At 58.4% G+C, this 12362-nt stretch overlaps 1 protein-coding gene across 1 annotated transcript in view; it reads right to left on the bottom strand.

Moving 5' to 3' along the window:
* The window catches only part of EPHA8 (EPH receptor A8), a 35087-nt gene extending 23185 nt beyond the window's left edge, over positions 1-11902 (bottom strand). The window contains exons 1-2 of the mRNA XM_036352492.1: positions 11708-11902; positions 5847-5911 (exon numbers count right to left, since the gene is read on the bottom strand). Coding sequence (XP_036208385.1) covers positions 5847-5911; positions 11708-11801 — 159 coding nt within the window. The 5' untranslated portion in view covers positions 11802-11902. The remainder of the gene's footprint in view (positions 1-5846; positions 5912-11707) is intronic.
* Positions 11903-12362: the final 460 nt, after the last annotated feature.

Below are 12362 nucleotides of genomic sequence, written 5' to 3'. Positions count from 1 at the left end.
AGGTGCCAGGATGCGGGAAAGTGGAGTGTGACTGCTTCTGTGCCAGGTGCTGGCCAGGCATCGCTGACCACACCAGACACAACCAACGGAGTGAAACGGCACAGTGGATGGGAGAAAACATCTGCAAATCATGTCTCTGATAAGGAATTAATATCCAGAATCTGTAAAGAACTCCTACAACTCAATAACAAAAATACAAGCAGCCCAATTTAAAAATGGGCAAAGGCCCTGAATGGACATTTCTCTGAAGAAGATAGACAGACGTGGAAAGATACGCAACATCACTAACCAGTCGGGAAGTGTGACTCAAAAGCACAACGCGGTTCCACCTTACACCCATGAGTTATGATCAAAACAACAGCAAAAAACCGAGTTTTGGTGAGGATGGGGAGAGACGGGAGCCCTGGAGTGTGGCTGGTGGGAATGTACAATGGTACAGGCAGGCACGGTGCGAAACAGTAAGGTGGCTCCTCAGAAAACTAAACACAGAATCACCATATGGTCCAGCAATTCCACTTCTAATGAAATAAAGGCAGGGCCTCAGACAGGTATCCGCACACCCGCATTCACAGCAGCCAGAAGGTGGAATCACGTGTCCATCGGTGGATGAATGGACACCCAGAATGTGGCCTATCCACGCACGGGGGCAGTATTCAACCTGCAGACACAGGCTGCAACGTGGGGGACCCCCAGGACATCGCACAGAATGAGATAAACCCGACACATAAGGACAACTGCGGCGTGACTCCACTTCCACGAAGCTCTCAGACCAGTCAGATTCAGAGAGACAGGAAGCAGACGGGGGTGCCAGGGGCTGGGGAAGGCAGTGGGGAGTCATAGTTTAATGGGCACAGAAGTTTCAACTGGTAATCACAAAATAGTGCCGGGATGCAGGGTACAGCATAGGGAACACAGTCAATACTACAGTGGGGTCTTGACTTACGAGTGTCCCGACTAACGAGTTTTTTGAGATACCAGCTGTCTCTCCGCCGATTTTTTGCGTTGAGTTGACAGAGTAATTTGAGTTAACGAGCCCCTTAACGAGCTCGGTCTCGGAACGAATTAAACTCGTAAGTCAAGGCCCCACTGTACTGCGATGACCGTGTATGGGCCAGGTGGGTTCTGGACTTACGGGGGTTACGATTGTGCGAATGTCTAACCACTGTGCTACAGAGGAAACTAATATAAGACAATATTGAACGTCAACTGTAACAGGAAGAGAAAGAAATAGAGTCAGAAGAAAAGGGGGACAAAAGGTAAAAGCTGCCACCACCGCCAGTCCTCGTGGTGCCCTGAGAAGCCGTGGGGTTCTGAGCTGCCCACAAGAGGCAGAGCAAGGACCACGGGCACCTCACGTCCTTCCTGCCTGACACAGCCCCTCGGTTCCACCGCATCTTGGCCGGCCGTGTGGTCTGGACCCGCAGCACCCACAGCTGTGATATGGAGCTCAGACAGGCCCACCTCTCTGAGGCCTCTGAGGATGGAGAGCAAGCCTGCACGGTGTGCTGCTCGGGCCTGGCAGAGAGAGGCACCGAGGAGTGGGGCCGCTACCACCCTGAGCATCTTCCCAGCCCGCCTGCGCCTGCCTCCAGGGACCACTGGGGGGAAGCCCAGCGTGTGCCAGCCTCACCTGAAAGAGATCATGCTTCCTGTAAGCCCCCACCCCAAGAGGACCCCTGCCCTGCACCCCACCCCGCAGCTGGGGTCTCTAGGCAGTGCTGTGTCAGTCACATCTGGGGTTAAAGTCACTGTCACAACTAACAAAGCACCAAAGAGCCAACCAGCTGCTCCCTGTCTGTTTCCTGCCAGGGCCCGGGATAAATTAATCAGTTCTATTCAAGTCTGTTCCAGCTGCCCCACCAATGCCAACAGCCTGACCTGGCCTTGCCAGCCCCAGGGCTGCTGCCGGTGCCCAGAGTGGCAGGAATTCCTGGAGGCTGGCAAAAAGGTGGAATCTGTCCTGCTCTCCACCTGGGGCACCCCATCCCGGGCTGGGCGCCACTCCCACCCCAGCTGCCTCTCTAGCCCTGGCACCCTCCTCCCTCAACCCCCACCATTGCTCTGGAACTCAGTCTCACTCCCCGAATGGAATGCGGTGAACCAGCTGTGCAGCCCTGGGTATATCACATCCCTCTCTGAGCCTCGGGCTCTCCTCTCCTATGTAGAATGGGGTGGCTGCAGCCTGCCCATTCCATCCACTCTGGGGGATGGGGAGGATCCAGTGAGACAATGGAAAGGAACGTGTGCCCTCCTCTGAGGCAGCTGTTATTACCAGAGGTGAAGCCAGCCCAGTGTGTGGAGGGCGGGGCGCAAAGGGAGGGGCGCAGCCTGGTGAAAAGCATGGGTTCTGGGGCCAGACTCCCCCACCCCCCCGCGCCACAGCTTAGCGGAGATGCTTAACCTCTCAGATCTTCTGGTTTGTTACCAGTAAACTGTCCTTTTCATGCATCATCTCATAGAGGACAACTCCGCGGAGCCCGTGTTACTGTCCCCACGTTATAAACATGGGGGTTGGGAGGAGGTAAAGGATTTGCCCGAGGCACACTGATCGGAGGCGGCAGAGCACGGGCTCACGGGGACCCAGCGCCTTGGCCTTCAGGCTGAGCCGTCTGCCTGATAATCTGATAACTTTGCTGATGCTGGAGACGGTCCTGGGTGAGCCTGTACCAGGGTGTTTAACGGGCTGCAGGACCAGAGGGGTGGAAGGAACCTCAAGGACCATCTCCAAAGGCTCCCCACCCAGCTGGGCAGGACACTCACCTGGAAGGCATATTAAACCAAAGATCCCAGCTCCTCCCTAGACCCCCTGGATATCAGCATTGGCAAGGTTCACCTGGTAGCCCAGTTCGGGTTCAAGGCCTCGAGTCTGGGAGCCAGGGGTCTCCTCTGGCCTTGTTCTCTCCCTGGGCAAGCCCCATAGAGACAGGAGGTGGTCCATAACTCAGGGGACAATGCAGGGCTGCCTCCCAACCTCACAATGAGGGCAGAGACCAAAGAGGGCAGAAGGGACTCAACTCGGGCTCCAGGCTCAGAGATATGAGTTCCAGTCCATCACTTAGTGTGGCGAGCTGGCACAGCCATGGCATACTCAGCCCCACGTTGGGCGCCATATGAGCGGAGCCAGCTCAGCCAGGTTCGGTGAGCCTGAGAGGGGGCGGTGAAGGATTGAGAAAAGACAGACAAGAGAATGAAAGCTGGGTCTGGGTTGGACGCTGTCCTCTCTAATGGAGAGCTAGCGACAGTGCCACGGCCTGAAAGCTGTGTCTTTTATTTTATAGCCAGATTCCACGAGGCAAAGAAAGGGCATGGTCAAGATGTTTACAACATTCTCGTGGGTTTCGAATCTACTCAATTACATGCACCTGAACTCTATCAAGCCCATATGACTCAGCCACGTGGGACCACAGGTTCGGACCATAGGGTCAAGCTTACAACTATAGCCTCTGGCTATAATTGTGCTGGGAGGGCTCTGTCCTCCAAGCTGGGACTTGCACGTGGCTTTGCCATGAGAGAACTGTGCCCTCTCATTAGTCCGAGGCTTGAACCTGTCCAAACACTGTAGCCGCTCTCCACAACTTAGAACCTGTCTGATGATGAGTAATGATCTCCCAGTGCTCTGAGCCTCAGTGTCCTCATCTGTAAAATGGGGTGGCTGTACCTGCTTGCAGGATTGGGAGTGGGGATTAAATGAGATAACATCTGTAGATTGTTATGAACTATTGGATATAAGTTATTATTTGTTCTAAGTCCCAAATGAAATGGGATGACTCTGAGCCATACTTTATAGTACCCTGCAAACAAAAGAATTACACAAGCCAGGTCCTGCTCCTCGCCTGCTTAAAATCCTCACCACTCCTTGTTACCCTCAAAACCAAGTCCTGAGATCTGAGGGGGACAGAGACACCCAGAGCCAACCTGGAGCCAGGCCCACTCCCCCTTAGCTGTGGGGCATCAGGGGAAATGCTGACCCAGACCACAGCCAGGCAGTCCCCTCCTCATGGGCCAGCCCCTGGCCCCCAGCAGAGCCAAGATCCTTGTTCACCCTCCTCCCCACTAGGAGTCAGCCAACTGGGGCACACAGAGAGCACTGCCCAGGAAGAGACGGAGGCCCAGGGAGGTAAAGGGACACCCCAAGGACCCCGCCTTTGTCTCAGGCAGGACTGGCCTGCTCAGCCACAGAAGGGGTTCCCTACTGGCTCTTGGGCCCCGAGGCCTAACCCTCCAGCTCCTGAAGCCTGGTGCCCAAGGGCTGAGGACAGGAAGCGACTCAGCTTACTGCTCCCTGGGACCACGGGAGAGAAGGGGAGTTCTGACCTCAGCCACAGGCCACAGGCCACAAATGGCACAGATGAAAACCCTACCTCAAAGTAAAGAAATAACCCCCTTCATCAGTGTGAACTCCTGGTGTCACAATCATCGTTATGATTATCCCTCTGTCCCTAGAGCCTGGAAGCCAGTGTTCACGAAAGAACTTGTGGTACATGATGTGCTCACGTCTAAAGCAGGGCTGTGCGTGCGTGCGTGTGTGTGTGTATGTTTCTGAGCACATTTGTAGGAGGAAATTTATGTGAGATACAACCATACTATCCTATATAATAAAAGCGTAGTATGAAAATTGTCCCCTCAACCAGGAGATCGTCCAGGAGTTTGACCAGGGGGCGGGGCTGGCTGGGGGAAGGGAGGGAGGCTCCAACCGGCAACCAGCAGCCACTAGGGACCCTACCAGTGCACGAATTTCCTGTACTGGGCCTCTAGTATACTAATAACAGTGATGGTGACAATACATTCAGGGAAGGCTCACTGGTAACAGGCACAGTCTAAGATCACGTGTCACCAAAGCCCACGGGATCGTCATATGCTCCTCCCTTTCTAGAGACGGGAAACAGACCCAGGGGGGTGAGGTGGTGACCCAGGGCCCCAGCTAGTCGATGGCAGAGCCAGGACCCCACCAGACTCTTTGGCTTTCCTGCCCCGCCTCCTGGGATTTGGATAAGAGAAGTGGAAGGACTGGGCAGTGCAGCCTTGTCCCTGGAGTTACCATGTCTACTCCCAGGAGAGTGGGAGGGGTTCTTCCATGAGCACTGACCCAAAGGGAGCTGATGGGCTGAGCCAGATAGGCCTGGGGCTGGCACTGCCAGCCAGGTGGTGCTGATGGAAAAGAAGCAAGCAGGGAATCCAGGTTTCCTGACAGCCCCTGGTGAGGGCAGGGCAGCTGTGAGGGAGGGGACCAATCCTGAAGCCGTGAAAGCCCCGGATAGAGCCCTTCCTGGCCCTGTTCCTCGACAATGACGTCTTAGGCTACCCTGGGCCCAGCTGTGGCACATTGTGAGTCTGCAGACCCAGGACGCAGACATGAGGATCCCACATCTGAGGCCTCAGACATGAAGCACCAGTTGCCCAGCACCGGGGGTGGTTCTCTATTCCCAAGGCTCTGTGCACACAAAACTGTTAAGAAATCAGCAGCTCGCCCTAACCAGTTTGGCTCAGTGGATAGAGCATCGGCCTGCAGACTGAAAGGTCCCAGGTTCGATTCTGGTCAGGGGCATGTACCTGGGTTGCGAGCACATCCCCAGTAGGAGGTGTGCAGGAGGCAGCTGATCGATGTTTCTCTCTCATCGATGTTTCTAACTCTCTGTCCCTCTCCCTTCCTCTCTGTAAAAAAATCAATAAAATATATATTTTTAAAAAAATTAAAAAAAAAAAAAAAGAAATCAGCAGCTCTGTCTCTCATTGCTGTGTGTCCTCGGGTAAGTGCCTTCACCTCTCTGTGCCTCTGCTTCTTATAGATCTATCTGATTAGATTATGTGAGTCACAGCCGCTCTCTGCCCCACTGCCCATCACTTACCCCGTGAGCCGGATACGTGAGCCAGCCCCAGTCCCCATAGATGGTTGATGTGTCCAGCAAGTTCACTGCAAAACAGGAGACGAGAGCACATCAGATCCCTGGGACCGCCTTCCCTAGGGCCAAAAGAGCCCCCCGACCCAGCCATGCGCCAGGCCCTGCGTTTACCGATGTCTGTGTGTTTACACAGGGCCTTGCTGGTCAGTCTCACACCAGCTCCATAGCTATGTCTCCTTTCTGACTTGCCCAGTCCATCAAGGCTCAGCTCAAGTTCCCTCTCTTCCCTGAAGCCTTCTTCTACCACTTCAGCCAAAACATGGTCTTCTGAACGCCCAGAATACAAGCTGCCCCGAGTGCCAGCTGCCCCGCTTGGTGGGCCCGTGGGCTGGCTGAGACGGGCTCAGGAGGCTGGAGGCCTGGGTCATAACCCCGGCTCTGGCACTTAGAAGCTGTGTCCTGAGCACGTCCCTTCCCCTCCCTGAGCCTCAGCTTCCTCCTCTGTAAAATGGGGTGACAGTGGTTCCTGTCTCACAGGGATTTGTGAAGATGACCCTCGCCTATTCATGGGACATAATGGCATTCAAAGTTACCACCAAACTTCATGCTGTGAGGCCATACCTCCCCCAGAGGACTGGCCCAGCTTTATAGTCACCAGTGTCCCCCGGGAGATGCTCCGCACCCAGTAGGTCCTCTGTGCACAATTGATGCGGAGGGACTTAGGGCAGTAGAGCTGCCTCTCGGTGAGCACCTACTATGTGCTGAGCTCTGCAAGGAGAGCTTGAGATGCCTCATCTGTGACCCACACAACCACCCTGAGAGGTGGCCTTTCTTATCTGCATTTTATAGATGAAAACACTGAGCCTCAGGGAAGTTCAGGAACGTGCCCAGAGCACCACAGGTGTGGCCAGCGGGGTTGGCATTCAGAGCACCTGCTGTGGCAGCCACAGACAATGCCCCCAGCCCTGGCAGCCTGGCTCCAGGTGCGGGGGAAGGAGCTCGGCCAGACCCTCACAGCAGGGAAACGAGCCCACTATTGGAGTCAAACCCCTCTGGGCTCCTATCTCAATATACATCTACTTGTAGCAGGAGGTTCTCTGAACCTCAGTTTCCTCACCTGTAAAATGGGGATAATAAGATCAAAGGGTGGATGAGGGTCAACTGTAAAGCCTGGAGTCGATGCCAATTCCCTGTCCCTAAGTCCTGCCTCGCTCTTTGTACCTCAAACCCACCCACTCCCTTTTCAGCGATAAAGAAATCAGGGCTTGGATCTCAGTTCTGTCTCTAACTGCTGTGTGTCCTTGGGTAAGTCCCTTCACCTCTCTGGGCCCCTGCTGCCTTTGCTGTACCTGGTGATAGTTGTCTGAGAGAGTTTTTGGCTCCCCAAGGCTTTCCATTTCACTCTCTGCTCATGTAACCTCTCTCCCAGTCAGCAATCATGGGTTTCCAACTAACCAGATGGGCAGGCTTGAGCAGGTTACAGAGGGTTAAAGCGGGCCCTCCTTACACTCTGCCCACTGGAAGGCTGGAACACAGAAGCCTGAGATTTGTAGAGCTCGATGCCTGCCCCTCAAAGATGGAGACAAGTGTCCTCATGGAAATGTTGGAGGGAGGATGCTCGTATTTGCTGATTTTCTTTCTCCTTTCACCCTCCCCACCCAACTGGGGAGTTGATGGGAGCAGGCTGGCTGGAGCAAGGGCTTGCAGAACCAGGGAGGGGTCCCCAGAGGCCAGGTAGGATCAGGGGATGGATCTCCCCTCCCCGGCCCCACGCCAGGGGCGCAGGCAGAGCAGCCTTCCCGCCTGCCTCCCTCCCTCTCAGGCAATGGAAAGAAAACTGGGTCAGGCAGCTCTCTCCTGCTGCCTGGAGGGAGGGAGAGGGGGCCGCACTGCAGTTTCCCCCAGACCAGCAGGGCCTAGTTTGGGGAGAGGGGGCGAAAGAGACCTGTGGATGCCCCCACCCTCCCCACCCCTTCTCCACGCCGCTCAGCCTGCCCCTGCGCAGCGGATACCTGACTGAATGTCCCCCGCCTGGACTCTTCCCCCTGGAATACCCTGACTCTTGGGCAGCTGCCTACAGACCCCGCTTTCCAGCCCTCCCCTCCCCTGGGAGTGCCCCCGCCCCCATTTGCAGCAGATTCTGGACCAGCCAGCCAGCGGGGTGGGGGGGGGGGGGGCTCAGATAATCCAAAGATAAGTCAGAAATCGATTCTATCGGATTCAGGAAGAGCTATAGGATTCCAGGGCTGCTTGTTCTAATTCTTTCCAGACCCTTCTCGGCCCCTCCCCGCTCTTCTCCCTCTGTCCCCCTCTGCACTACCTCCTGTCCCCTCTGGTGGGGGGACGCTGAGTGTCTTTCACGGGCAGCTCTGGCCACGGCAGTTTTCATCAGGGCTGGAGGGAATCCCAGCATCAGGCCCGCCTGGCCTGGCCTGAGTCCCCAAGGAGATGCACACCCTTCTAGTCACCAGGGCTGGGCTGTCTCCTGCCTCTTGCACTGCCGAACCGTGTGGCCTCTGTGATGTCCATTCCCCTCTCTGGGCCTGTCTCCCCACTTACAAATGTAAGGGTTGGGTGGTCTCAGGGCCTTCAATGAAGCAAGTCACTGAACGCCTCTGTGCCTCAGTTTCCACATCTGCCAGATGTCCATCGACATCCCTTCTGGGCATACCTGCCTGCCCGGTGGTTCCGGGAGATCAGATGGGTCCCCCTCCTGCGCTGAGAAGAACAGACAAGCCTTTCCTGTTCGACTGTGGAAGGCATTATGAGATTCCTTTTTTCTCCAGCACCGTCACCTTCCCCCATTCCATTTCGCTGAGACTAATACTTAAATTGATTTACATTCCCCGAGGACACAGCGCATGATGGTGAGGCTGGAGGATTCGGGGTGGCCAGGGGATGTCAGCCAGGACGCCAACGCCTCTGAGATCACCCAGAGAGTGGGTAGTCCCCACCGGAGTAATGAAGGCTGCGAGCCTGGCGGGGCTGGCTGTGGGGGGCCGGAGGAGGGACCTGGTATAGGGACACCTGACCAGCCTGGGGCACTGCCACCTTTGGGACCCCAGCGGGGAACAGAGCCCCCTCCTCGAGTTCCAACAGTCCCCCTGGCTGCCCCGGCTCTGCGCCGGCTGAGCTGGGAGGGACTCCTGGCTGTCCCACGAGAACATTCCCTAGGTCCCCACCCATGGCTCCTGACCCGCAAGGGGAACCCAGGCCCGGCTGTGGGTGCCTGCTGCACTGACCAGATAGGTGTGGACAATGCGTCCCCCCACCCTGCCGACCTCCCGCCTGCTTCTCTTTATAGATCTTGCCTCTTCCCCAACTGTTGTTTCTCATGGACACAGACACGTCCTCTCTCTCAGGCCGGTGGTCTATCCTCCCCCAAGTCCCCTCCCTAGGGGACTCTGGTGTTTGCTGCTGCAATTCCAGAGGGTGCTGGCTCTACCCCAGGAGAGAGCTGAATTAAGGAATTGCGGGTGCACCACCTAATTCCCAGAGCCTTGATGCCGGTCCCCTCGGAATCCTACTGGGTAAAGCAACTGCCCCCTTCCCTGTACTCAACCCTGGAAGACTGCTTCTCAGACCACAGCTCTGAGTCACTGCCCGCCTCTCCTGACTCCTGGTGCCTCAGGAGCCCATGCCCCACCCCAGCCAGGCTGTTCCTCCTGCCATCTCACCTTAGCTCCCCTGCTGTGGTCCCTGCTCGCATGACCCGTTTCGTTGGAAACTATGAGTTTACCGATGTCTGTGCATTTATTCTGTGCACACGCATTTCCACGGCACGAATGCAAGTTTGAAGGCCTCCTTGTATGTGGTGTCTGCCCACAGATGTGCATATTTTCAAATGTAGGCATCTGTACATACATGTGTGTGCACACGTGTACTGCCTGCATTTCTGTGCGTGACAGTGGGGGGAGGGGGGCTGTCACGCACGGGGGTCCCTACAGGCCTGGATCTATGCATGTGAAGCCTGCTGTGTCCATGTGTGCGTGTGTGCTTGAGGGTCTGGCTACATCTCTGTGAGCTGTTCGTGTGTGTGTGTGTGTGTGTGTGTGTGTATGAGGAACACTGGCTCTGGCGCTCCCTTGAATCTGAAGTTTGTTCTCCCGGGTGAGACCCAGGACATTAGTCCTGGGATCCTGCACGGAGCACTAGGTCGCTTCCTCTGGGCAGCAGAGGTCTGCGGGGGGGGGGGGGGGGGGGGCGGGGGGGGGGAGGGCTGGGTCTGGGTCTGGGAGCAGAACTCAGGGCAGCACCCTGTGTGTGCCAGGTATGGGGCCCTGCCTTGGTGTTGAGGACCCTGATGGAGGCCCCCTCCCAGATTTCCTTGTCCCCTCCCATCACCGGCAGGTCACCTTCCGGACCCTTTTGGTCCTGACTGTTCAGTTCACAACCCTGCTCCAGCCTCTCTCCCATGTGCCCTGAGTGACCGCACTGCCCCAGCCTTGTCCCTGGACAAGACCCTGATCTCCGGGCCTTGCTTGCCCCAGTTCCTCCGCCAACCCCTACGCTCTCCCCTCACTGGCTCTTCCTCCCAAGGCCACCCCTTCCTGCCCACCATCGCTGACTCCTCACCAGCTATTCCTCCCTGGCTGCAGCCCCCACCCCCCAGCCCTCCAGCCCACCACTTCCAAGACTCTTGCTCCCTGCCCCTCATTTCTTTTTTTTTATTATTATTAAAGCTTTATTGTTCAGATTATTACATTTGTTCCTCTTTTTCCCCCCATAACTCCCCTCCACCCAGTTCCCACCCCACCCTCCGCCCTCACTCCCCACCCACTGTCCTCATCCATGGGTGTACAATTTTTGTCCAGTCTCTTCCCGCATCCCCCTCACCCCTTGCCCCCCCAAGAGCAGGCAGTCCACTCCTTCATTTCTGTCTTCCCCCGAACCTGTCCTGTTCTCTCTGGTCCTCAGTTTGTGTTCCCCCTCTCAGTGCCATCCCTGCCCCTCTTCCTCCAGCCTCTGACCTCACCCTGCATCCCTGTGCCCCTCTGTCAGGCTGTGCTCTGTCCCCACCCGTCCCTGCCCGCTCTGTCCCCTCTCTCCTCTATACCTCTCCTCTCATCTCCTGTCCCCCATCCTGTCCCCAGTGTCTGATCCTCAGCTCGCCGTCCCCAGCTCCGAATCCCTCAGCTCTGTCCCCAGTCCCCCCTGCCTCTGCCCTCAGCCTCAACCCTTCGGTCCCGTCTCCTTCTCCATCCCACTGTTCCTGGACCCTGGGTCTGTCCGCAGGCAACCCCTGTCCCCCCAAGCCCAGGGTCCCAGCCCCCAAGCCCAGGGTTCCAGCCCCCAAGCCCAGGGTCCCAGCCCCCAAGCCCAGGGTTCCAGCCCCCAAGCCCAGGGTCCCAGCCCCCAAGCCCAGGGTCCCAGCCCCGGTGGCACTCAGGGTCCCAGCCCCCAAGCCCAGGGTCCCAGCCTCCAAGCCCAGGGTCCCAGCCCGCAAGCCCAGGGTTCCAGCCCCCAAGCCCAGGGTTCCAGCCCCCAAGCCCAGGGTCCCAGCCCCCAAGCCCAGGGTTCCAGCACCCAAGCCCAGGGTTCCAGCCCCCAAGCCCAGGGTCCCAGCCTCCAAGCCCAGGGTCCCAGCCCCCAAGCCCAGGGTCCCAGGCTCCAAGCCCAGGGTCCCAGCCTCCAAGCCCAGGGTCCCAGCCCCGGTGGCGCTCAGGGTCCCAGCCCCCAAGCCCAGGGTCCCAGCCCCCAAGCCCAGGGTCCCAGGCTCCAAGCCCAGGGTCCCAGCCTCCAAGCCCAGGGTCCCAGCCCCGGTGGCGCTCAGGGTCGAGGAAAAGGAAGTTGAGCCTCGATCAGCGGGCGCCGCGCCCCCGTCCCTCGGCCGCCCCCGCCCCGCCGCCGCCGCCGCCACCGCTCACCTTCGCCGCGCGCCGCGGACACGCAGGTGGCTGCCGCCGCCGCGGCCGTGACGACCCAGAGCGCGGGGGGCAGGCGTCCCCGGGCGGAGGCCATGGCCGGGAGGGCGGGGGCGCCGCTCACCCTCGGCTCGGCCGCGGCGGCGCGCTCCCCAGCTCCCCGCACAGCCGGCAGCCGGGCGCACACACCGGCGCACACGCGGCTCCAGCGCACACGCGGGCACCCGCGCCCGCCGCCGCCGCCCCGGACGGGGGCCGGCCGTCACGGCGCCAAGCCAATCAGCACCGAGGCGAGGGGGCGGGCCGGAGCGGGCGGCGGACAGCGGCCCGCGACACCACCGGGCACGTGCGCACGCCCGCACTCGCCCGCCCGCCCGCCCGCCCCTTCGGGGGTAGCGCGCTCCGTGCCACCGTCGGGACGCCCCCGCGACACCGGGATACACAGACCCACCGGGAGAAGCCCCGGGTGCACACAAGGGTCGCATCCACCTGCACACTCACTCTTACACGCACGACTCACACTCACTCGCCTACACCCGCCCAGTGACCCGCTCGGATGCACACATATTCGTTCACCAACAGAGGCTCAGAGACCCGCCTAGAGGCAACCTCAGAAAGCACTTCTCGGTGAAAACGCTCATGATGGGCATGAAGGGGG

The sequence above is a fragment of the Myotis myotis genome, unplaced genomic scaffold (genome assembly GCF_014108235.1).
Source record: "Myotis myotis isolate mMyoMyo1 unplaced genomic scaffold, mMyoMyo1.p scaffold_m19_p_2, whole genome shotgun sequence".
In the NCBI taxonomy this organism is placed as follows: domain Eukaryota; kingdom Metazoa; phylum Chordata; class Mammalia; order Chiroptera; family Vespertilionidae; genus Myotis; species Myotis myotis.
The sequence above is the reverse complement of the archived record's forward strand: the minus strand, read 5'-3'. Positions and strand labels throughout refer to the sequence as shown.